A 26,625-nucleotide genomic window follows, 5' to 3' on the forward strand; every position below is an offset into this window, starting at 1 on the left:
TGTCATCCACAAATTTACTAATTATGTTGGCAACATTACGATCAGAATTGTGAATAATAATGACAAAGAGCAGTGAACCCAGTACCAACAAGAAAGAGTGCAAAAGTGGCTCTTCTATTAGGGAACTAGATAGGAAAGGTGACAGATGTATGTAATGCCATTAGTTTCAAGTTAATTATGGAGAAAGATAGGTGTGGGCCTCGGGTTAAGATTCTAAATTGGTAAAAGGCCAATTTTGAGGAAATGAGAAAGGATCTGGAGAATGTGGATTGGGACAGGTTACCTTCTGCCAAAGATGTGTTCGGTAAGTGGAAGGACTTCACAGGTGAAAGTTTGAGAATGAATGTTCCTGTAAGGATTAAAGGCAAAGTTAAAGAGGGCACAAGGAATCTTGGTTTTTCAGGGATATTGGGGGATCTGCTTATGAAGAAGAGAAAGGTAGAGCAGATACAGGCAACACAGAGCAAATGAGTACAGGTGTTTAAAATTATGACGAGGATAGATAGAGTAAATGTAGGTAGGCTTCTCCACTGAGGGTAGGTGAGATACAAATCAGAGGACATGGGTTAAGGGTGAAAGGGGAAAGGTTTAGGGGAAAAATGAGAGGGAACACACAGAGTGGTGGGAGAGTGGAACGAGCTTCCAGCTGAAGTAGACTCAATTTTAACATTTAAGAAGAATTTGGAAAGGTACATGGATGGGAGGGGCGTGGAGGGATAAGGATGGGTGCACGTCAGTGGGACTAGGCAGAAAAAAATGATTTGGCACAGACTAGAAGGGCCGAAGGGGCCTGTTTCTGTGCTGTAAAGATCTAAGATTCTACCGACCACTGCAGAACACCACTGGACACAGGCCTCCAATCAGAAAAACATTCCTCTACAACTCCTTCCACGAATCCAGTTTTGAACCCAGCAACAGAGAGTTCACTTTGGATCCCATGTGATCCAACCTTCTAGACTTACCTGCCATGTGGGACTTTGTCAAAAGCCTTAATAAAGTCCATTTATACGTCTATTACCCTGCACTCATTACCCCCCCCCCCTTAGTCATCTGTTTGAAAAAGTCATCAGATTCGTGAGGCACAATCTGACACACGGATCCATACTGACTATCTCCAATCAGTCCCAACTATTCAAATATTAGTATATCCTGTCTGTCAGAATCCCCTCCAGCAATTTTCTAACCACTGATGTTCAGCTCACTGTCCTGTAGTTGCGTGGATTGTCTTTGCTACTCATTTTAAACAATAGCATAATATGAGCCCCTTTCATTCTTTCGCCACTTCACCTGAGGTATACGACTGTGAAGAGTCTTCTCTCTGGCACATATTGGAACTGTTTTTTTAGATTTTCTCTCTTGCTCCAACCCGATCCAGTTCAAATAAGGGACTGAATATGACTGCTGGCTTGTTGACAGCCGGCTTTGTGTCCCATTGTTTTCCTTTGCTGAGAATCGCAGTCAGAATTAGTCCTCTTTGAAACATTTTGTTTACATTTTGAAAGTGATTGGTACGATTTCAAATATACACATCACATCAGATCAGAAACTATATATTGTCAAGTGATAAAACAGAAATGTAATATCACACAAAATTGCCTTTAGTCTGCCATAAGGCAGACATATATTCACCATCAGGATTACCTGGTACCCTTGACTGTCAGAAAGAGAGGCAAAAGAGAGTCCCCACAGATATGCTGACTGTCCGTGGATTTGTCTCCAGCTGCACAAGACTCAAGTTCAGTTCAACCTGAGCCCAGATCCAAACCTCTGACATGATGAGGAAGCCTTTCAGTATCTGGGGCCCTTCCAGAAGCCCTTCTCACTCTCAACACCTTCTCGAATCCCAGTTCCAATACCTGGTTCTCATGAGCCGGTCTCCTGCAGCTCGCAGCCTGGTATGTCTTTTATGACCTCAAGTTGCCGGCAGCCGGGGGGCGTGGCAAGATGGCGTAAGGATTAGACATGCCTTCCAGTCCTCTCCTGACTCTATCTTATTGTTTTGTCTAGAAATGCCCGTTAAAATTCTTTAAAAGTTTAGATAATTTCAGTGCTGTTAATTTAACATGATGGTACAATTGGTGAAAGAGAGCAAAAAAAAAATGACAACAGATCATCAAAAAACTACATTTTCCAAAAGTTCAAGTTTTGGAGCCTACCTACAGGAAAGACACCGGGACTCAGCGTGAAATGGATCCCAGGAGAGAGGTACAGTGTTCGGATGTAGAGCTCTATGTTACATCGGTAGAGCCCCCTAAAGAGGGCGCCAAACAGCCTTTAGAACAAAGAGTTACTCAAAGGCATTTGTCAACTGTAGAGGTGGCGCTGCAAACTGCATCTCTTGAGATAGAAGAATCTATACAACTTGATGTACTGGGAGAACTTAATACATTATGGACTGTATTTGGCCCCAGTCAGCGTCCTCCAGTCACTGCTGGAGAGGCGGTGGCTGGGGTTTCCACACGCAGTCATACTACAAGGAAGGCAACCAGAATGAAGGAAGGAACAGAAGATCCTTAGGTTATGCAGAAGAAGCAGGAATCTGTTGAGCCAAAATCTCTTCCAATTGAAAAGATTTTTGTGAATCTTGAATCTAAATTATCTTATACAATGCAGGAATTATCCAAGATTATGACTGAACTTGGTACTAGGTTTAATACTCTGGTGAAAATACATTCTCAACAGATGGCTGAGTTTGGAGTTTTTAAGCTTGAAGTGAGAGATAAATTTAATTCGTGTGAAGAAGATATAGACGAAATACGGGATCAAGTTTTTGATGTGACCAAAATGGTCGAAGACTTACAAACTCAAAATAAAAATTTGGTGAAAAAGATTGATTATTTGGAAAACCAATCCAGACGGAACAATATAAAGATTATTGGTTTGCCGGAAGGTATGGAGGGACCAGACCCAAGAAAATTTTTTACTGAATGGATTCCGCAGGTGCTGGGTCAAGAACATTTCCTGGAAGGTATAATACTGGAACGTGCTCACAGAGCCTTGCGTAGAAGACCTATTTCAGGTCAAAGTCCAAGACCTGTTTTGGTTCGTTGCTTGAATTATTACGACAGAGAAATAATTTTACGATTGGCTATTAGAAATGCACAACAGAGAAAATCACCCTTGATGATTCAAAATAATCGAGTTTTCTTCTATACGGATTTGAGTCAAGAAGTTATGTTCCAACGACGGGAATTCAATCCTGCTAAAGAGTTGTTGTGGAAGAAAGGTTACAAGGCAACCTTTAGATATCCAGCTGTTTTGAAGGTTTTTCAAGATGGTTACCAACCAAAGTTCTTTGATTCTCCAAAGGAAGCTATAGCATTTGCTCAAGAGCTGCCAATTACTCAGTTTCAACAGAGACATAGTCTGCCGCGATCTCTAAGGAGACAAGAGATGGAAGAAAAGAGCCATGCTCCAAGAAGGAATGGTTGTAATGGTGACTCGGCAGTTGGAGCTGATTGAAAGAAGAGTTGTCCTTTTTTTTCTAATTTTTTTTTTAAAAAAAGAGATATTAAATAATGATGATGTTAGTTTAAGATGAAGTGAGAGTTGGGGGAGAGAACTGGATAGGCACTATTTCCTGAAAGTCATCTGCTACGTGTGAGTTATCTCACACCCATTTTTTTTTGGGGAGTTACCGCATTGCGCGGTTTAGACGGGAGGGGGTATTTTTAACCTCCTACCCGCTTTTTTTCCTTTTTTTTTATATTATTAGATTAAAGAGTGAAGGGGTTTTTTTTTGTTTAAATATAAAAAAAAAGCATAAGAAAGTATTTGATTGTTTAAAAAACTAAAAATTGATGTGGTTTTTTTTGTAAAGTTTATTCAGTAGATAAGGAATATCTGAAATTTAAATGTGAATGGGATGGATAAGTTTTTTTTATATTTTTTCTTTAACTTTAAGGTGAAAGGAGTGGTAATTCTGGTGTATATTATTTTGTTATTTTAGTTATAGAATGAAGGGAATAATGGTGAAAGTTATAAATTGAATTGTATAATTCTTAATGAGGCTTAAATTTTGTTTGTGGTTTATGCTCCATTTGTTGAAAATATAGATTTCGTTGTAGATGTGTTTTTATTATTTGGATATCTGAATTTTAACGTAATGATTGGGGATATTTAAATGTGGTATTGGAGCTTTTATTGGATAATTGTTCAAGAGTAAAAGGGAAAAATGGTGGAAGAGTACTAAAATTGAATTGTACAATGCTTAATGAGGTTTGAATTTTGTTTTTAGATGGTGGTTTATGTGACTAATATGATGATAGATGTGAAGTTAGTTGATATTTGGTGAAGGTTTATCTCTATAGAGAAAGTTTTTTTCATCTTTTTTTCATGCTACAATTTTTTTTTAAGAATTGATTATTGTTTAAGAATTTTTGATAGGTAATGTTACTAACTTTACTAATTTTTTATATTAAGTTTGAGTTAAATATATGTTTCACCTTAACTCCGTTTGTTAAATATATGCATTTAAGTTTGATTTAAATATGTTTTTTAAGTCTGATATCTTAGTATTAATTACTTTTCTTTTTGTTAGTATTTTAATCGGTTATGTTTTTGTTTTTTTTTGTAAGTGGTTTTTTTTCTCACATATATTATTAACTTTATTAATTCTTCACTCTTTATTTTGGGGGGGAAGGGGGGGTTTGACTAATTTGAGTTGGTTTATTAATGTGTAATAATTATTGGGGAGGGTATAGTTTATTTAGATTACTGATACTGTATTGTAATTTTATTATTTTATTCTTAAATTTTTTTTATGTAATCCTATATGTTATTCATGTTATAAAATCTTAAATAAAGTTTAAAAAAAAAGTTGCCGGCAGCCCGCAGGCTAAGTGGGTTCCTTGCCTGCAAGTCACCAACAGCTCTCCTCCTGTGGGTGTGCCTTCAAGCCCCTGAGCCCACAGTAGTCCGTCACCTTGATCACTGCCCTTAGGTTCATCTCCTCTGCTTCTCCTTCTCAATGGGGTGGGGGGGGATGGGTGTTCTCCCTGTTACTAGTGCCCTGCACCAGTCCACTCTTCCCTGGAATCTACAATCCCTCAAGGCCACTGCTGAGCACAGGCACCGCCATCTTGGACCCAGACCCCATGATTGCAGGATTTTAAATAGAGTAAAATCCCCCTTATCTGGAATTCAAGCAACCGGCAGCCTCAAGCAACTGGCAAAAAAATTGTGGAAAATAAAGAGGTAAAAAAATCAGAGAGTTTTAAATTGGCATCCCCTAGTGGTTAATTTGCCAATCACTCAACACACAATCTCAAAGCAGTCGGCAAATTCACTTAACCAATATTTATCTATAGGTGCCGGATACCAGGGGTTTTACTACAAAACAATTTCAGCTCATTTAACAGGGTGTTTAATGGCTTCATACTACTGTGACTGGGTGGTAGGACCCCTTTCAGGGGAGCACTGTGTTTCTGCTCCCTGCTCTCCCTGAGTCCGCACCAGCAGCATTGCTGCACCTTCAGCAGTGGCACCGTTTTTTTAAGTGGGGGTGTATGTGTCTAAATAGCATATGTAAATAGTCAATGTGTAAATAATGTACGTGTGCATGTGCTTATATATAGTTTATACATGTTCTGTAGGTTCATCATTTATGAATAACAAAGATTTGTATTATTTGCATTATAATATTTAAATATATTGAATTTTCAAATAACAATCAGCATAAATTTTTATTTAAAGAAAGCAGAGGTTTCTCTTCCAGGTATTATTTTGATTATCCATTATTACCTCACTTCAGTTGTGTGTTATTTATAGCACGGTTCATGTTTACCTTAATACACTTGATCCAAACACCACCTTATTTCTGTGATTTCCGTTCCGTTTTTCACTAGTCTCCCAGTTGAGACCAGCGTGCCAGCAGGTTTACAATCTGTTCCACCCAGCCGATCCTTCATCTTCCCGCTTGGAGCCACTTCTAGAGAAGAAATTCCATCTGTTACCACCATTTAATGTTCCCCGCTACCAGAGGTTCCCACTGGGAGACGGTACCTCTTCTCTTCTCGGTATGTAATTTCAGTAGAAGTACTAAACTACTCATGGATGTAGGTTCTCCCTGCACACCAGCTCCCTGGTGTTCCAACACCTTCTCTTTTGCAGTAATTTTTTTTTTCTAAGCTATAGAATACTACAAGCATTAGCGGTAGAAGCAGTTTCAGAAATGGAGGAAGGAAAACTATCGGTAATGCGCACTGATCAAGACACCACTTTTGTTCCCTATTTTCAGTGAACAGATGCACATTTCTGAAACTAACTAACTAACTGACTGTAACTAACTGAAGCTGAAGTAAAGGAACACCCAAAAGATCCAAACCTGAGCAGCACTTACCAGATGTTATAAGGCCATGCCTGCACAAATATACATGTTCTTATAATAGTGTCCAGGGAAAATTATCTGGCTGAGTTATGTCAAGTTAAAGGCCACAGGGATCAGTGCTTGATTTTCCATCCATTTTGTTTGCATCGGCTAAGGGGCATGTTTTTATTGTTTTGTGGTTCATAAAGTTTGTCTTTGCATCAGTTTTAGACAGATAAGTTTACAAATTAAAACCACATAAAAATATGTAAAGTCTAGTCAGTGAGCTCTTTCAATAGACTGAAGGAAAAGAGGTGTAATAGAATATAAAGAAATAAGATGTCAGCAGAATTCATCAATGTTCAATGTCTGTAAGCATTTTACTGTTATGGTGTTGTCTGTGGCTAGACATCTTTCCTTTTGTTTTTCTCCATCTGCTTTAGTTGAAACAATCCAGAGCAATCCCATCCTCATCCTGGATACTGCATTTGTGACTCTCCAACGACAGGAGAGTGTAATAGAAACCAGTATTCCCGTTCCTGTCCTTAACTGGCAAGATGATTGCAGTAGGAATCCAACTGCTGCAGAGTGTGTGTAGTCTCTCCTTCTGTACTGTTGTGATTTGTGCTGTGTGGCTTGCTTCTTTGCCTAGAGATAAGATTAGTCATTAGGGATGGACTTGAAACATTTTCACTGTGGAGGAGAGGTGCATAGGGGCAATATCACACTGCAGGGGAAAATGATGATAGAGAGTAAAACAGCAGAGGTGCACAAATACACCTGCCTTCACATGAGCATGAAGGTACCCAGAGAAGGCTACTCGGCTCTCCAAGCCTGCCCCTTGGTTGATCTATGGAACTTCTTCTTCACCAGTTGTAAACTTGGTTTGTAAACTCGCCCAGTGCCATCATGGGCATTAGTCATCCCTCCATTAAGGACATCTTTAAGAGGCGGCGTCTCAAGAAAGTAGCCTCTATCATCAAGGTCCCTTACCAATCTGATCATGCTCTTTTCTCACTGCTACCACCAGGAAGGAAGTACTGGAACCTGAAGACAAATACCTAACGTTACAAAAATAGCTTCTTCCCTCCACCATCAGATTTCTAAACAGACAGTGAACCACGGACACTACATTTTTCTCTTATTTCCACTCTTTTTAAATTCTTGAATTATGGAAATGTAATTTACAGAAATTTTACTCCGGTAGTGCACAATATTTCTGCCGCAAAACAATAAATCTCTTGGCACATGAGCATGACAATAAACCTAATTCTGATTCACTTCCCCATTACCTTCGATTCCTTAATCTTTCATATATTTCTACACGGTGATCAGCCTTTCCCATCCTCAGGGGCACAGAATACCAGAGATTTACCACCCTTTGAGAGAAGAAATTTTTTTGCACCTCAGTTTTAAACAATTTGCTCCTTATTTTGTAATGTCCCCTCATTTGTGACTCTCCCACGTATGAAAACATCTCAGCATCTGCCCAGTCTCTTACATATTTCTTAGGCTCTTACATATTTGAATAAAGTCTCCTCTCATTCTTCGGCACTCCAAACCCATAAGAAACTGCATTTTTTTAGCACCTTTAACACCTGAACTGATACATGCACACCAACACAGATGCATGGATCTATGTAAGTACTTTCAGCTGCTAGAATACAGTAACATGCGGTTACATTGCTGGACTAATATCCAGAGGCCTGGACAAATCCTCAGGACTACTGGGGATTCAAACTTCCTGTGTTTAACTAACAGTAAACACATAGCTTCATGGTCAGTGTTCTTGATATTAACTAATGAAATATTCAGATTGGTTGTCGAGAGGAGTAGAGTCAATGTTTCAAACCTTCCATTAAAACTAGGACAGGTTTGTGGTGCAGGTTCTAAGAAGCATAGGAAAGAAAGAGGGGGATAGATAGAACAAAATTAAAGATGGTGGAAAGCAGGAGAGCTGAAGTGAGAAGGGTTGATAGAGTAAGGTGAATGAGTTATAACAGGACAAGAAAGTGAAGTGAAGCAGACCATTGCTGGAAGTGACTAGAGTGTTGGAAATCTGAGGCTCAAAGGCTGGAAAACTGAAACTGTGGAGTTCGACCTCTCAAGATTATGCTTGAATTTCATTTGAAATGGTTTGGAAGTTAAGGAGAGGCTCAGGTTCTCAAAGAGATTGGAAGTGGAACCAAAGTCACATTTGCAAACATAACAGTGGTGTTATGAAAAGTATCATTCACTTTACGTTTACAACCCCAGAGGGGACCTTGTTGTAAACAGTGAATGCAGTATACTAAGTTATGAGAGGAACAGTTAAATCTCTGCTTCACCAGGAAAGAGTGATTGGGATCCTGGATGTTGGGAAGGAAGGCAACATCTTTCATCTTACATTCCCGTGTTCTGTTTTTCATTTAAACTTCCAGCAACCACTATATTTTGGTTTTGTGTTATCACTTCAAAAGGAATTTGGAATGGCCAGTGAACACTGGTCTTACCAATGACACCTACAACCCATCCACACTGTCGTAGGCACATACAGAAGCACCTCAAGTGGAATCTTCTTGTATCAATGAGAAAGCCTGGCAGCCAGCATACAGATACCATATTGTTTTCAACACAGTTGAAACTCTTTCAAGTCCAGGATCATTTCTTTTGTTGTTTGCATTTGTTACAGTGTTCACTTCAAATGAGAATTTATTGTCAATTCATTTGAACTAAATTCAAGATAAGATTAAGCAGAGATTTACAAATATTGGTGCAAGTGTGTTGAGAAATTGTAACTAATTGATCCCATCTTAATTAAAACAATGAGAAACTAGAGGAACTCAACAGATCAGGCAGCATCCATGTATAACAATGATCAGTGTCTTGGTCAGGACCTTTTACTGAGACTGGAGAGGGGTGATATTAAGCACATGAAAACCATTTCTCTCTATGAATGCTGTCTGTCCCCGAGTTCCTCGAGCAGAGCATTACTTGCTCAAGGTTACAGCACCTGTAGTCTTTGCGTTTCCCATATTGGTTTAATAATGCGTGGTCTTGACCCCCAGATGGAAGGGACTCTGCTTTTGCCCCAGATTAAGAGCAGCTATACTGTTTCTAATTTAAAATAATCCCATTAAAATGTTGATTTCCCTTGACTGTGCTTTCTGATCCATTTTTGCATGCAGTTTATCTTTTTCCAGATTAATGGATGCCATTTTTTAAAAATCTATCCAGATTTTAAAGTAATGAATTTTGGTTTTACTTTGCATTTTGTGCTATGGGTATTTTTTGTTTTGGCATGAGAAATTTGGTATTGAAGTAATTCTTGATGCTTGAAATTCAGTGTCTGAAAAATAATTTTTTAAAATTTGTTTTCCTTGAACAGATAATCCAAGAACAAAGAAATGTTAACAAAATTGATTGTGGGGTTATGGCCCTTGAGGCGATTGAAGAAACTAAGCATGGTGTAATCTTGGTCCAATCAATCATTGGAGTATTATAACACTCGCTGTCAGAGTATATATCCCCAATGCAACTTCTTAATGCAATCATTACTCACTGGACTTTATCAGTGAGCATCTCAGCCCCTGGCCTTCCTGCTCAAACGTCACTGATTTCTTCGATTCTCCATCATTGAAATAGATTGAGATAATGCGCCTCTCTCTCTAACTGTTCATCAGTGCTTGATTGTGTAGAATTCTTCGAGTAAAGTGAACTCTTCCCAACATCAAGAATTAGCCAGTCCTCATACTAAAACCATTAATCTACTAATTGGTGCACTCATGCTCAAATCCAGCAAGTGATTTCAGTGTTTCCTGATTAGTTGCTCCATGCCTGAAAAGGGAATCACATAAGTAAAAAAACCTCAAATAATGACTGGTCAGAATCCTTTTCACCTTTTATATGGCTGGTCCTGAATGTTATTGTAATATTGGAAATGCATCTGTTGAGTGAAAGAACCTGAGTACAATGAACAAGATCTCATGTGTTCACTCAGTAATGATGTAGCAGAAGGTAAAAGGCCAGTGATTAGAGCAACAAGCAATCTCCCAAGCTCAAGTTTGACATTCCATCTTCAAGTTCATTTATAATCCATTTGACAAGTAATACCCAATGAAACAGCGTTCTCTGGTCCTCAGTGCAACACACTGCAGATAACATACAGACATAACACACATAAATGATGCAAATGCACAATACTGTTCTTACAAACACATATTAAAATAAAGAAATACTTCGTTAAATAAATAGTTGAGTCACAGAGGGTTTGTATGAGCAGTTCATTAGGCCAGCATTCTCACTGCCAGTGGGAAGAAGCTGTTTTTCATCCTGATGGCGCTAGCTCTGATATTCCTGTATCTCTTTCCCAAAGGGAGTGGCTTGAAGATGTGTGTGAGGATCATACTGTGTCTTTCTGTTGTCTGGTGATTTAACAATGATTTCCTTGTTTTGGCACAACAGCAGATGTTGTTCAGACTCATGTCGGTGTCTTCGTGGAAGGCTTGTCTCCTTCCTCTCCCTCAACAGCCCCGATATTCAGGGGATTCCGGAGAGCAAGTGAGGTCAGCATCGCCAGCCAAGTATCAGGATTGGCAGATAGTTACACTGCTTCAAACATAGCCAACAGTAAGTGAAAACCATTCCATTATGTGATTGCTGAGAATTCCTGTTGGGAGAGATTAAAATTCTGTAGCAATACTTTTTAATCATTTTACATTCTTAAATATTTCACAGGTTTTGCCATCCTCTGAATTGGAGGTGGATAACATTTGTTGTTCGCTCTGCTCCAGTTAAGACTGTGTTAACAAAGGAGAGAAAATCAGGATTTGGCTTCAATTTTAGAACATAAATGTGAGGGCTAGGGCAGTCATATCCTTGTCCATTCCACTATTAAATCAGATCATGACTGATCCAGTTTTTTTCTCTCCCCCTCTCTCTCTCTCTCTATGCTCCTTTACCCCTTTACATGTTTGTCAGTCTCTGCTTTCAATGGCTTTGCCTCCACAGTTTGCTAAAGATTCGCAGTCCTCAGAGGGGAGCAGGTCCTCCTTGCCTCAGCCTGAAGTGGGTGACTTAATATTTATGCACCATGCACCTAGTACTTGATAGCCCCTCTAGAAGTAGCATCTAGCATTTGTGCTCTTCATCGCCCTTGGGATCTCAAATGTTTCATTAGGATCGCCCTTCGTTCTTCCACACTTGCTAAGTGGCACAACCTTTCCTCCTTGGTCAACCCCGTCATCCCAGGAGTTAACCTTGTGAACTTTCTCAGCATTGCCATGAATGAAAGCACCTCTTTCTTGCATTAGGTGCAGATCCCTCCATGCCTTTCCTTTCTGTATAGAAGGGAGCAGGTGGATGTCCAGAAGGTATTTGCTAACATGCCTCACAAAGGAATTTTACATAAGATAAGGATGTTTGGAGCTAGGGTGATGGCTTGGATAGAGGATTGGTCACTAAATTCTGATTTATTTTTATTAGGAAACATTGAAGGTACAAATCCTAAATTAAAATTATCAATTGAAATTTGTTAAAATACCATTAGCGGTAGCAAGAAAATGTATTGCAATTACTTGGAAATCGAATCTATGTGACTATGTCAAGGTGGGATGCTGAAATTCAAAGTTGTATTACTTTAGAAAAATATCACTTATAATTTAGGTAACAAATAGTCTTATGCTTTTACAGATTTGCCATCTGTACACTCAAATGTAGTGATGTCCTTTCTGTCCCTCTAGCCCTGCAGAATTCTCTTCTGTATGGTTATGTTAGAACTGAGGAGTTGTACTGCCCGACATCTCTCTCTGCAATCCAAAAATCCTTTTTTACTTTCTTTTTCTTATTATTTTTTAAACCTATAAACTTTATTTTTCAATTTGTATATTTTTTTGGGGGGGAGGAAGGTTGGGTGGGGTGAAAACCATCATGTATATAATCAGTTTGTTCTTTTTTGATATCTGTAGTATTATAACTATAGTTACTGCATGTATGGAATATTAAATAAAATATTTTAAAAAACAGTAGAGAATCCAATTGAAGACAAAGAGTTGGGATACATGGGTGCTTCTCTGGTTGGCAATCAATGGTGTGTGGAATGCCACAGGAGTCATTGCTGGGTCCACACCATTAATGATTTGGAAGAAGGTACAGTCTAATGAAAAACACAAAAATCTGTAGACACTGTGGTTGAAGTGAAAGCATGATGCTGGAGAAACTCAAATAGCAAAGATAAAGATACATAACTGACGTTTTGGGCTTGAACCCTTCCTCAGGGTATGGTAAAATGTCGGCAGCATCTGAACAAAAAGGGAAGGGGGTGGAGCACGGACCTAAAGGCAGGAGGTATTAGGTGGAAAAGGGAGGGAGGGCATAACAACAAACAGAGGAAGAGGGATGGCTCTGTGAATAGAGAGGGAAGGGGTAGAGGGCTAAAGGAGATGGGGAAAGGAAGGGAGTGAGAATGGAGAGCAGGTTAGGAGAAGTCGATGTTAATGCCATCCGGTTGGAGAGAGTCCAGACAGAAAAATCAAGTGTTGTTCCTCTAATTTACTGGTGGTCTTGGTGGGACAATACATGCAGCCACAGACAGACATGAGTATGGGAGAGGGATGCAGAATTGAAGTGGTTGGCCACCTTGAGGTCTCTGTCACTGATGTGGACAGAGCAAAGGTGCTCAGCTAAGTGATCTCCTAGTCTGCCCAGTCTCTCTGATGTAGAGGAGGCCACAAAGGGAGCACCGGATACAGTAAATCAGTCCTGCGGACATACAAGTGAAGTGTTGCTTCACCTGAAAGGCCTGTTTGGGGCCCCGGTCCGTGGTGTGGGAGGAGGTGTGGGTGCAAGTGTAGCACCTCCTATGACCACAGGAGAAGGTGGTGCCGGGGTGGGGTGGGGAATGAATGAATGAGGGAATCATAGAGGGAGCAGTCTCTACAGAAGGCAGAGAGAGGAGGGGAGAGGGGAAGATGTGTCTGGTCGTGGAATCCTGTTGTAGGTGGTGGAAATTCCGGAGGATAATGTGTTGGATATGGAGGCTGGTGGGGTGGTAGGTGAGGATAAGGGAAATTCTATGTTTGTTGTGTCTGAGGGCAGAGGGGGCCAGGGCAGATGAGCGAAAAATGGAGGAGATGAGAGTAAGGGTTGAGTTGATGGTGGTGGATGGGAAGCCATGTTTGTGGGAGAAGGCAGATATTTCAGATGACCTGGACTAGAAGACCTCATCTTGGAAACAGATGTGGCAGAGATGGAGAAATTGAGAGAAGGGGATGGAATCATTGCAGAGGACAGGGTGGGAGGGAGTGTAGTCTAGGTAGTTGTGGGAGTTGGAGGGTTTGTAATGTATGTCGGTGAAAAGCTTGTCTCCCGAGATGGAGACAGATCAAGGAAGGGGAGAGTGTTGTCTGAAATGGACCAGGTGAGTTTGAGATCAGGGTGGAAGTTGAACACAGAGTGAATGAAGCTGACAAGCTTCCCCGATGTAGTTGTCAATAAAACAAGAGTTGAGGGATCCTGCCTGTGTAGACTTGCAGCATGGATTGCTCCTCAAAGCCCAAAAACAGGCAAGTATAGCTGGGACTCATGCAGGTACTCATGCTACCCCTTGGATTTGAAGTAAGTGGGATGAGTCAAAGGAAGTTATTAAGTGTGAGAACAAATTCTGCCAGGTAGAGGAGGGTAGTAGTGGAGGGTGTCTGGTTGGTTCTCTTATCAAGAAAGAAACAAAGTATTTTGAGACCTTCTGCATGGGGAATGGAGGTGCAAAGGGATTGAATGTCCATAGTAAAAATGAGATGGTCCATTTCAAGGAATTTGAAGTCATTGAAGAGATGGAAGGCATTTGAGATATCACGGATGAGGGTGGGGAGGGATTGGACCAGGGGAGAAAATTTAGAGTCGAGGTGACATAGAACAATACAGCACAATACAGGCTCTTCGGCCCTTGATGTTGTACCAACCCATATATTCCTTTTTTAAAAAGTACTAAACCCTCCCCACCCCATAACCCTCATTTTTCTTTCATTTATGTGCCTGTCTAAGAGTCTCTAAATGCCCCCAATGTTTCAGCTTCCATCACCATCCCCAGCAAGCCATTCCAAGCACCTATAACTCTCTGTGTAAAAAGAAAATTACCCCTGATGTCTCCCCTAAACTTCCCTCCTTTACTTTGTACAGATGTCCTCTGGTGTTTGTTATTCCTGCCATAGGAAACAGGTGCTGGCTGTCCATCTTATCTATGGCTCCCATAATCTTGTAGACCTTTATTAAGTCTCCTCTCATCATTCTACGCTCCAAAGAGAAAAGTCCCAGCTCTGCTAACCTTGCCTCATTCCCAATCCAGGCAACATCCTGGTAAATCTCCTCTCCATTGCTTCCACATCTTTCCTGTATGAAGTAACCAGAACTGAACACAATACTAAGTGTGGTCTTACCAGAGATTTGGATTTGTAGAGATGCAACATGACCTCTCTACTCCTGAACTCAATCCCCCATTAATGAATCCCAGCATCCCATTGGCCTTCTTAACTATCCTATCAACTTGTGCAATGACTTTGAGGGATGTATGGATTTGAACTCCAAGGTCCCTCTGATCATCCACACTTTTAAGTAACCGACCATTAACCCTGTACTCAGCTTCAGGTTCGACGTGGGGCAAGAGCAAGCAGAAACAATGGGTCTGCTCGGATGATTGGGTAGTGCAAGTAGGGGAAACAATGAGATTGGAGGACGTTGGAGGGAGATGACCAGAGGTGATGAGGTTTAGCCTCATATACTGTCCCATTAAGACCGCCTGTAAATTGGAGGAACAACACTTGACTTTCCGTCTGGGATCTCTCAAATGCCATTAACATAGACTTCTCTGGTTTCTGCTAGCCTACTCTCCATTCTCATCTCCTTTCCTTTAGCCCTCCACTCCTTCCCTCTCTATTCACAAAGCCATCCATCCTCCCCTGTTTGCTGCTGTGCCCTCCCTCCCTTCTCCACCTATTACCTCCTGCCTTTGTGACCGTACTCCTCCCCTGCCCCTCCTCCCCCACCATTTTGTTTGGGCGCCTGCCGATATTTTTGCATACCCAGAAAATTGACTATGTCTATGTATCTTTATCTTTGCTATATAACTCTTTGACCTGCTGAGTTTCTTGAGCATTGTGTTTTTACAGAGTCTAATGTATCAAAGTTTGAACATGGAACATTACACCACGGTACAGGCCCTTTGGCCCACAATGTTGTGCCAACCTATATGAACCTACACAACAAACTAAACCTTCCCTCCCTCACACCCATACCCCTTTAATTTTCTTGCAGCCGTAAGCCTGTCTAGGAGTCTAAATGTCCCTATTGTACCAGCCTCCACCATCACCCCTGACAATGCATACCAAGCACCCACCACTCTCTGTATAAAAAAAAACTTACCCCTGACTTCTCATCTAAACTTTTCTCCCTACTGTTGTCCCAGGAAAAAAAGATGCTGGCTATTTAACCTATCTATGCCTCTCATAACCTTTTAAACCTCTATTAAGTCACTTTTCATCCTTCTTCCCCCCAAAGAGAAAACCCCTAGCTCTGCTAACCTTGCCTTATCAGATTTGTTCTCCAATCCAGGCAACATCCTAGTAATTCTCTTTTGCATCTTCTCCAATGCTTCCATGTCCTTCCTGTAATGAACCAGTCTGAACACAATATTCCATGTATGGTCTAACCAGAGTTTTATAGAGCTGCAACATCACTTCATTGCCGTGAACTCGATCCCTAACTAAGGAAGGCCAGCATAACATAAGCCTTCTTAACTATCCTATCAATCTGCATAGCAACCTTGAGAGATCTATCGATTTGGACTCCCTCTGTTCTTCCACACTGTCAAGTATCCTGTCATTAACCATGTTCTCCACCTTCAAGTTCAACCTTCCAAAACACATCAGTTCACATGTATGCTGATCATACTTTGCTGATGACATGAATTTGAGTGGAAAGGCAAATTGTGCAGAGGATGCAGAGTCCGTAGAGAGATATGAATAGGTTAAGTGAGTGTGTAAGGGTTTGGAAGGTGGAGTAAAATGTTGGTAATATGAGAAAAGTAGATTGGAATGGTGAAAGATTGCAGCGTGCTGTTGTGTAGAGGGATTTGGGAATGCTTGTGCATGAATTGCAAAAGGTTCAATGGATAATCATGAAAGGAAATGGGAAGTTGGTCTTCATTACTAAGGGATTGAATTTAAGAAGTAGGGAGATTCTGCTGGTGAAGCCACACCTGGAACACTAGGCAGTTCTGGTCTCCTTACCTTGGAGGCAGTGCAGAGGTTCGCTGGGTTGATTCTAGAAATCTTGTGAAGAGAAGTTAAATATCTTGGAAATTAAGTATTCTAAACATACATTGGTGTTTAGAAGGATGATAGGGTGGGGGATCTTATCGATAATGAAAGGGGTAGATTAGATAAAGACAGGGAAATTGTTTCCACTGGTCGGTGAGACCAGAACAAGAGGACACAGGGGATTAGGTTTAGGGAGGAGATGAGGAGAAACTGCTTCTCCAAGAGAGTAGTAAATCTGAGGAATTCTCTGCCCAAGGAAGCAATAGAGGTTGCCTCAGAAAATGTATTTAAGACACAGATACAATTTTTGAAAAATAAGGGAATTGTGGGGAACAGGCTCCTTTTTCTTATACCTGTCCTAATGCCCATTATCTCCTCTGGCAGCTTGTTCCATAAAACCACCTCTCTCTTGTGTGAAAAAAAACTTGGATTTCATTTACATCTCTCAAGGCTACCAAGCAGGTTGATAGGATAGTTAAGAAGGCCTATGGAATGCTGGGCTTCATTAGTCGGGGGATTGAGTTCAAGAGTTGGGAAGTCATGTGGCAACTCTACAAATCTGTGGTGAGGCCACATTTAGAGAATTGTGTCCAGTTCTGGTCACCTCATTATAGGAAGGATGTGGAAGTTATGGAGAGGGTGGAAAGGAGGTTTACCAGGATGTTTCCTGGATTGGAAAACAAATTTTATGAGGCAAGGTTAGCAGAGCTAGGAATTTCTCTTTGGAGCGTAGAAGGAGGAGAGATGACTTAATAGCGGTCTACAAGATTCTGAGAGGAATAGATAAGATAGACAGCCAGCGGTGAGAGTAGCAAACCCAGAGGACATCTGTCAAAGTGAAGGGAGGAAAGTTTAGGGGTGACATCAGAGGTAAGTTTTTTTATACAGAGTTAAGGGTGCCTGGAATGCCTTGCAGGGGGTGGAGGAGGCAGAAACATTAGGGGCATTTAAGAGACTTAGTAATGAAAAAAAATAGAGGGTTATGAGGTTGGAAGGATTTCGGTTTTTTTGTAGGAATATATAGGTCGGCTGAAGGGTCTGTACTGTGCTGTAGTCTTCTAGGTTTTACTTCTCCCCTATCTCCTTAACCTGTTCCTTAGCCTGGGAAAAGAATCACTATATTCCCATATATGCCCCTCATAATTGGTCACCCCTTGGCAATTCCACTAACCCTTCTCTGAGTTTTTAAACTACAATATTCTCCATAGTAAATATACCTGTAGATAAGAAATGCTGAGTGAATCAATAATTTTACTTAGCATTGCTGTGATCTCATTCTTTATTAACAGAGATACCCCTCTTCTTTTCTCCCTATACCTCTGAAATGTCAATAGCCCCTGAATTTTCAGCTCACAGCCTTGATGAAACCAACCCTCCCATTGACCCTGTTTAGCTGCTTGACCCACTGAGTTGCTCCACAGTTTGTTTGCTGTTCAAGATTCCAGCAACTGCAGCCTCATGTACACTGTGCAGCCTTGGCCACCTTGCAATTACATCACTCACTTGGGCGACCAGTTTGAGGAGAAACGCCTGGGCGGACTGATGTGCCTGTGCGGGGTTATAGTGGTGAGCATATACTCAGACACTTGTGGTGCATCCTTCTCATATGCATTTTAAGAAATTCTGCTTCCCTAAATCCCAGAAGACCCTGTCAGTGTTTGACTGAAGTGATCTGGTTCTTCTTCACTTCCTCGTACTTTACTTGACCATGAAACAAAACATAACAGCGAGGCTGACTTTACAGAGAGAATGCCTTTGTCCAGTGGTGCCAGTGGTGTGACTGTCTGCCTGGCCCATGGAAAGCTCTTGGCTATTGTATGTACGTACGTGTTGATACCATGTAAAAGTGAACCCCCCCCCCCTATTTTTGGCCCTGGCCACTCACCCAACCAAGCTCCAAATGCCCTGACTGTGGTCTCTCACCCAGATTTGCCATAATGAGCAACTCATTTGGTGGAAGGGAAACTTAAAGAGCGCAAACACACCACACCAAGCTAATGCAAAGTTTTATTTTAAACCAAAGACATCCTTAATTGTTTGTAGAAGTAGAAGGCAATATCATTGGAGCATTTTTGTGTGTTATGTAATGTGAATTTTGTTTTCATTTCTTAGAGCAAAAATATCACTCCACTCATAATAAAAGGTTGGGTTTCTTGTTCAAACTTATCCCCTACAACAAAGCCCTTCCAAAATGCATTTACCCTCACGACTATAAACAGCCCAAACCAGTGGTGTCACAGAATCAGAACAAGCAGAGGTTGAACCAGAACGTTGCGAACTCTGCAGGGAAAGAGAGAATCTCAGAGTTGGAGCTGCACGCAGGTATCGAGTCCGAGAAACAAACTCTTCTAACATAGCCAGTAGGTACAGCCCCTCCCCTACAAAAATAAATCTCCTCCCTTAACACCTAGAAAGAAATTCCGTAACAATTGAACCCAATTGTAATCCAGTATTAACATGTCTTAGCTATTTGATGGAGCAGTGAAAATAACACACCAATCGATTTCTGTGATTAACTAATTCATCTTTTTTATTCTTACTACAATGAGGAATCATCAGTTTCACCCTCCTCGGGACTTTGGCAGCCTCTTGCTGTGATCTGCACTCTTAGGCTGAACCACTGACATTTGTCCACAGGATAAGGAAAGAACAGAGAGTACACCCTTCAACCAACAGTGTCTGTACCCACAACGATGCCAATTTCAATAATCCCATCTGACTGCCCATGGTCCGTATCCTTCCATCTCCATATGTGTCTGTCTGAACGCCTCTTTAACACTACTATTATATCTGCTTCCACTACCTCGCTGCAGCCCCTTCCAGGCACCCACCACTCTCTGTGTAAGAAAAAAAATCTTGCCTCATTAATCTCAAACTTTCTCCCTTTCACCTTAAATCTATGGCCTCTAGTATTTAACTTTTCCACCAGGAAATAAAATCAGCCACTTTTGCTCTGTGGGTACCTTGAGCTTGGGTGTAATTGTCTTTGGGTAGAATTTCTCCCTTTAACACTTTGACACAATCACATTGCAGATACATTCTATTCCAATTCAAAAGAAATAGCAACCTTGTGCTTCGAGTAATAGTTATGACCCTCCCCTAGTAATGGGAAGGTGTTGATCATGGATAGATTACAGTGGTTCATAAAGAAAATAATCCCTGTTCCTCCTCCTCAGAGGGTAGTTGGGGCTGGGCAGTATTTGCCAGTGGCATCCATATTCTGCAGATTGAGAATAAATACACATAGCTCTTCACTTTGAGAATAGGAATCAAACACAGATCACTTCATTCACCTTCACACTCATCCTGTGCTTTGGTTCAAGATCTTTTATTGTCTTGTAATAGTACAGAATATGTAATATTACACAAAATTGCCTTCTGCCCACTGTAAGGCAGTCAAAGAGTTGTCATTAGTGTTGCCCGGAACCCCTTACAGTAAGAGAGTAAGGGAAGCAAAAGGGAGTCCCTTCGGAGTCATTGAGTGTCTGGATTCACCTTCAAACAAAAGGCTGCCCTTTGTTTCAACCTCAGAAAGATTTCCTTTTGTTCCAGTTGCAGCAAAGTGGTGGGGGACTAAGAGAGTGGACTATGCTCTCTACTGCCCGGATGCTCTGACAGCTTTCCCAACTGTCGCCTTGCCCCACCTCTTTCATGCCAGTTACTGGGAGTCCACAGATGTTGTCTCATTCTTGCTACGGCAGGTAAGGAGTCATCTCTATGATATTGTGTTTTCCATGGTGTCAGGGTGAGGCAAAGCACTTTCCAGTCCACTGTGTAATGTGGGATAATAATGTACAATCTGAAATATTTATACAGATAATGAGACATGAAAATGCAAGTGTTCTGGAACTGGATGGGAAGGAAGTTTCAGAATTCAGTCCTTCAAAGCCACGAGAGAAATGGCTTCGCAAGAGGACACACGTTAAAATAAGGGTATGAACTCTTCTTTGATATCCCAGGGTATGTTACATACTGTTAGGTCTGCTTTGTTCATGAATGAGTGAGTCAAACACCAGACTGAGTCGAAATCAAGGTTCTTTGTTCTTTATTGCCGGATTGTAACACTTTCAACTAACAGTGTTAGTTGGAGAAGGCGCATTCTGCCGTTATCAGCAAGTGGTGTTTTTTATATACCTTAGGATACGTACTTAGTAAATGATCATACCATGACATTGTCCAATGAATAAACTGTTGCTATCCTTCTCTGCTAGTTTCCTCCACATCAATTTGTCATCCCCACTCTTATCTTGAGAGTACAAGGTCACAACTGCATCTTGTTACGGCCCAGCACTGGGTGACTCCTTCTACATTCCCAGCTCATGATGTTTTTACCTAACAATACTAAATGTAATATTATGTGACAATAATTTACCTTTACCTTTGCAGTCACTTCTCTGACCTGATTTCTGTACTCATCAAAACATCTAGGAAGTAATCTTCGTAATATTTTAACGATTAAAATATCTATGGGATAGGATGCAGATCACTGAGAATCAGAATATATCGTGTCACAAAATTTCTTTTGCAGCAGTATTACAGGTGCAAATATCGTGATAAATTAAATATTAAAATAAATAAATTAGTGCAAAAGAAGAGAAAAGGTGAGGTGGTGTTTGGGGTTCATTGTCCGTTCAGAAATCGGATGGCGGAGAGGAAGAAGCCGTCCTTGTGCCGCTGGTTGCTCGTCTTCAGGCTCCTGTACCTCCTTCCTGATGGCAACAGTGAGAAGAGGGCACAGCCTGGGTGGTGAGGATCCTTGATGATGGAGGCTGCCTCTTGTAGATGTCTGCGATGGAGTGAAGCCCATGATGGCGCTGTTCACAACTCTCTATAATCTCTTCCTGTCCTGAGCATTGGCACCTCCATACCAGTCAGTGATGCCACAGTCAGAATGCTCTCCATGGAACACCTGTAGAAATTTGCAAGTCTTTGGAGACAACGTGAAAAGATTCAATTTGGCTGGGTCAATTTCAATGAGGTGAGGCCGATCTGGCCTGGGTTAATTGGAATCAAAGCTTGGCAGGACAAACTGTCATTGATCAATGACAGTGCAGATGTTATCCAGGTAGGTGCCCATGAGGTAGGGCGTTTAAACCAGAACTCTGTGGATAACCAAAGTGACAGAGAGTAAACAAAAGAGAGAGGAAGAGCATAAAGTAGATCTGAGGTTGTTAATATACTGCTAAGTGTATGATGACAGAAATTTCAGAAGAAATATTAAAGGAGCAGAACTGAAGGGAGAGAATGAGAAACAATTAACAAGTGCAAAAAGGAATCCATGGACTCATGTTCAGGAAATGAGTTAGAACATACAATATCACCGCACAATATAGGTCCTTAAGCCCACAATGTTGTCGACCTATGTAAACGTGCTCCTCAACAATCTATTCCTTCCCTCCCTCACACCCATAACCCACTATTTTTCTTACATCTATGTGCCTATCTAAGAATCTTTTGAATGTCCCCATTATACCAGCCTCAGTACACTCCCAGCAAAGCATTCCATAAAGGTTCACTTGGAGGTGGTCTCGCACAAGGAGAGTCTAAGCAGAGATGGGCAAAATTTGGAAGAACAGATGTAGATCTGCAGTTAGTGTTCCCTCTGTGCTGTCAAGAACCAGGGCTCACAATTCACAACCAGAACTTGGCTATTTAGGTCTGAGGCTCTGCATTCAGTAATTTAGTTTTCTGCAATGAACTGAACAGCCTGTAAAATGAATTTCCTCTCTGCACATTAATTCACAGAATGTTACAGCAAACCATCGAGTGAATGATGTCATTGTTACTGAGGATGGCCCTCAGATACTGACGGGGAGGTTTATGTATGGTCCCCTGGACATGGTCACCCTGACAGGCGAGAAGGTGAGTCTCCCGTTCACAGTTGATGCCCCTCAGACATATGAATGGCATGTGTTTGAGCAGAGTGACGTTTACCTACAGGGTTGTTTAGAACAAAAGATGCAGGCTGAAAGTGGGAAGAAGTGGTTGAACCAACTGACAGATCTGTCCGTGGAAGGCTCTGCCTGGGGAGCCAGCGTATTCATCCACACCTGTTCTTTATTACCTGCAGCTCCATCCCCAGCCTTATAAAATTACAGGAAATGGGAGCAGGAGGAGGTTATTTGTCCCGCCAATCAGTAAGATCATGGCTGATTGCCAAATACCCACCTATTCCCCATTAACCTTCCTTCCTTTTCTCTCCTACTCTGGCAGCTCACTACCATTCATAGAGTCAGAACAGTGCTCAGGAAACTACAGCAGCCCCAGTTTGCCACAGGAATGACCTGTGGGATGCAGATTGGATAACAGAGGAGCACTGCAGCCGCAGACCCAAAGCAAGTCCAAGTTGCACCTCTGTCAGGTGATGTGGACCCACTGAATACCAGCTGAGCAAGGAATCATGCTCCTGTCCATTTGGGACAGTGACAGGCAATGCCTAATCCTCAGGGCTCAAGCCCTGACCAAGGTGCGGCTAGCTTTAGACCCATCTATACAATTGTTATCCGTGGGTGGATCTATAGGAGATGTCCTTCACGAGGATTTCTCCTCTGCCTTTCCCATAGAGGTGGGAAAGCGAATAGTGATGTCTTAAAGAGAGTCCAGCGATGCTGGAGATCTTAAAACGAGTATAAGTAGGTAAATCCATGGGGCTTGATCAAGTGTCCTGTGACCTGTGGGTGGCTTGGGAAGAAATTGCAGGAGCCCTGGCAGAGTTAGCCATGGGGGATGTGGTAGAAGACTGGAGGGAGGGGGCCAATGTCGTACCTTTATTAGAAAAGGCTGCAAGGACATGTAGTGGTGGGGAGGTACTAGAGATGATTCCGAGAGACCGGATCTATATTGCATGGTTTAATGCTTGGGGATCATGACAGTTTTTTTTTAAGACGTGACCAAGAAGATTGATGAGACTAGGGCAGTAGACGTTATTTACATAGATTTTAGCAAGCCCTTCGCAAAGAAGAAGTAGAGGCGTTGATGTGCTTTCTTCACAATGCCATTACTGTGTCAGAGCAAGGAAAGATCCTCTGAGATAATGACTCCCAAGAAGTTAAATTTGCTCTGAGAGTTGTTAGAAAGAAACCTTTTTTGAACCTAGAGGTGCTGGACTTCAGGCTTCTGTACCATTGCCCAAAGGTAGCAGTGAGAAGAGGTTGTGACCAGGGTGACGGAGGTCCTCTATGATGTCGGCTACCTTCTTGGGGCAGCACCTCACATAGATATTTAATGGATAGGAGGTTGGAACCTGCGACGGACCTGGCTGTGTTTGCAACCTTCTGCATTCCTGGACAGTTGAATTCCCAAACCAGGTTGTGATGCAACCAGCCAGTATACTTTCCACATTGCTCCTGTCAGAGTTGGATAGAGAATTCGATGACATGCCAAATCTCCTCAGACAATAAGAGGCATTGGTGTGCTTTCTTCACAGTTGCCTCAATACATTGGCACTACGATAGTTGTTCTGATATATGGGCTTCCAGGAACTTGAAAGCTCTGACTCAGCTTGGAGGCTGTTGGTGTGCTGCAGTGATTGGTGCCAGGTCCACTGTTGTTTGTCATCTATTAACAACTTGGATGATAATGTAGTTAGCAATACTATAATGGCATATTTGGGAATGTTTTTGGGAATTAAATTGGTAAAATTAGAGTAGGTTACATACATACACACACTTTAAAACAGATCTTATTTGAAATACTGAAGAATTCATATTCAGTGACTTTACAGAAATTATAAAGAATGCTATGCACATTTCACAAGTAGGTGCTAATTGAAATTATGTCATGAAATGAATGGAGTGGAGTCAGGTCGTCTGTGTTGGACATTTCTGACCTCTCTGCAAAGTGCTCACTCAGAGGTCATTGAGAGGTTTGTTTACCTAAAACAACAGATAGGAGCAGAAGACTAACTCCTATTGTTTGCTGGAGAAGGTCAGGGGTTTTGCAAGTGAGAGGGAGAAGGACATGCTGCTGGCTGTTTGAATCTCAGATAGAGAGAGAGACAGAAGGGAGTCTTTAACTGTGTGTGACACAGGAGAAGCTTGTTGGAACTGAAACAGAAGTTCCAGAGTGGCGGATGGCTGGAAGTGCTATCTGTCTGATGTTTCTCTTGGAATAAGTGGAACAGAAATGAACTCTGTGATAGCCTGAAAGGAAGAGGTTATCATCTGGAGAACCCTGATGGGGCAAGTTTCATCAGCAAGACATTGAGGTGACTAATGGTGGTACCTCAGTTGTGGAAATCCTGGAGCTACACATCTCTTTCTGCAAACCTACAAGAACCTTCGTAAGCGGTAAACATTTACCTTTTGAGCACCAAAGCCTGGTGAACTTTATACGTGTTGAATTCTGTGCACAGTATAAGAATTACCTGCAACCAGTGAACTTGGAAGAATGAGAAGTGAGATTGAACTGTGAACCAAAGAACTTTTCTTAAATTTACACACACATTACATACACGTGCGCTTAGAATTAGAAGGGGTGAAATTGGGTTAGTTAAGATAATAGTGATAAATTAAAGTTTGATTCTATTTTCATGTTTAAAGATAATTAAAAACAACTTTTGTTTAAGTAACCATTTGTTGTGTTGAATATCTGTTGCTGCTGGGTTTTGGGGTCCTTTGAGCTCGTAACAATACAATAAAATCCCTGGTATATGGCACCTACAGGATCACTGATACCAGATAGGATTTTCCAGTTGCCTGAGACACACTCTTACAATGCCTAATGAATACCCCTGCATTAAGAATGCACAGTTCAAAAGACAAAATAATTGCAAAATATCAAGTAATTTGGAAAAAAAATCAGTATTGTAGACCTTAATTATGTAAAGTTCACTTTAATCACATAATTCCAGTAACTTAAAACATTTAAATTTAAATTTTATCCTGGGTCGCTAGTGCTGTAACAGCTTTGAACTAGCCATTACACTAACCATGCCACTATCATAATTAATCTTCCCTCCCCCAAGTTTACAGATAAAGCTTTACTAATGAACTTAATACTAATAAAGATATAGACTCTCACTAGGCAGGGATAGGGAGAGTTGCCCCAGCAGGAAGCGGCATTTTCATCCTGGGCACTGCCATTTTATTCAAACACAACTTTATTGAAACTTCATTCAAACAGCTACTGTGGGCAGGGTACAACAGGGGGCGCCGCTTGCTAAATGTTTGTCCTATCTTCACTAAGGGATTATATGTTGCTTCAGAGAACATTTACTTTTACAATTTTAAATTTTTATTTAATCTTATTTATTTTTAACTTTATTCATTTATTTCCTCCCCAACCCCCCACCCAAAATATTGCCAGTAGGTTGGATAACCGGTTGCTTGAATTCTGGATACTGGGGATTTTATTATTTGCGGGTGACACCAAAATTGGTGGGTTAGTGGATAGTGCAGAAGATTATCTGAGATTACAACAGGATCTGGATGAACTGGGAAAATGGGCCAAGGAATGGGAGGTAGAATCTAACAGGGACAAGGGTGTGGGAGGTAAAACCATGGCAGGACTCCAGGTGGGCTCCAGGGGAATGTTGCAGAACAAAGAGACCGAAGGGTACGGGTACATGGTTCAACAAAAGTGGCCACGTGGGCAGACAGATTGATGAAGGAGGTGTTTGACCATTAGGTGCTTGCCTTCATTGCTCAGGACACAGAGTACAGAATGGGCTGGGATTTTCTCCCTGGAGCTTGGGATAATCCAGTGATGGTTAATCATAGAGGAGGTAGAGGTTTCTAGGATTTATGCCTTTGCCTGATCTATACAGTAAAACCCTTGGTAGCCAGAATTCAAGCAACTAGCAAAAAATAAGAATAAAATAATAGGTAAAATTACATAAGTTTAAAATTGTAAAAGTAAATGTTCTCTGAAGTAACACATAACCCTTTGGTGAAGATGGGAGCTAATATCCAGTGAGCGGATATTGGTTGGGCTTTGCTTGTAACAGCTGTTTGAATATAGTTGTGTGAAACAGCAATGGTGTCACCCAGGATGAAGAGCTGGTTGATGCCACTCGCTGTTGGGGTGACT

The 26,625-nt window shown here is 41.3% G+C and overlaps 1 protein-coding gene across 17 annotated transcripts in view; it reads left to right on the forward strand.

Annotated features, from left to right (window-relative positions):
- Window positions 1-26,625, forward strand: part of LOC138761425 (membrane-associated phosphatidylinositol transfer protein 2) — a 331,314-nt gene that overhangs the window by 286,773 nt on the left and 17,916 nt on the right. For 14 of the 17 annotated variants that reach the window (XM_069933525.1, XM_069933533.1, XM_069933526.1 and 11 more), the window contains 7 exons: window positions 5,847-6,017; window positions 6,751-6,897; window positions 10,751-10,915; window positions 18,709-18,918; window positions 20,149-20,297; window positions 20,413-20,529; window positions 22,342-22,458. In XM_069933525.1, coding sequence (XP_069789626.1) covers window positions 5,847-6,017; window positions 6,751-6,897; window positions 10,751-10,915; window positions 18,709-18,918; window positions 20,149-20,297; window positions 20,413-20,529; window positions 22,342-22,458 — 1,076 coding nt within the window. The remainder of the gene's footprint in view (window positions 1-5,846; window positions 6,018-6,750; window positions 6,898-10,750; window positions 10,916-18,708; window positions 18,919-20,148; window positions 20,298-20,412; window positions 20,530-22,341; window positions 22,459-26,625) is intronic. The other 3 variants (XM_069933540.1, XM_069933537.1, XM_069933541.1) reach the window with 3 other exon arrangements.

The sequence above is a fragment of the Narcine bancroftii genome, chromosome 4 (genome assembly GCF_036971445.1).
Source record: "Narcine bancroftii isolate sNarBan1 chromosome 4, sNarBan1.hap1, whole genome shotgun sequence".
NCBI classification, from domain to species: Eukaryota; Metazoa; Chordata; class Chondrichthyes; order Torpediniformes; family Narcinidae; genus Narcine; species Narcine bancroftii.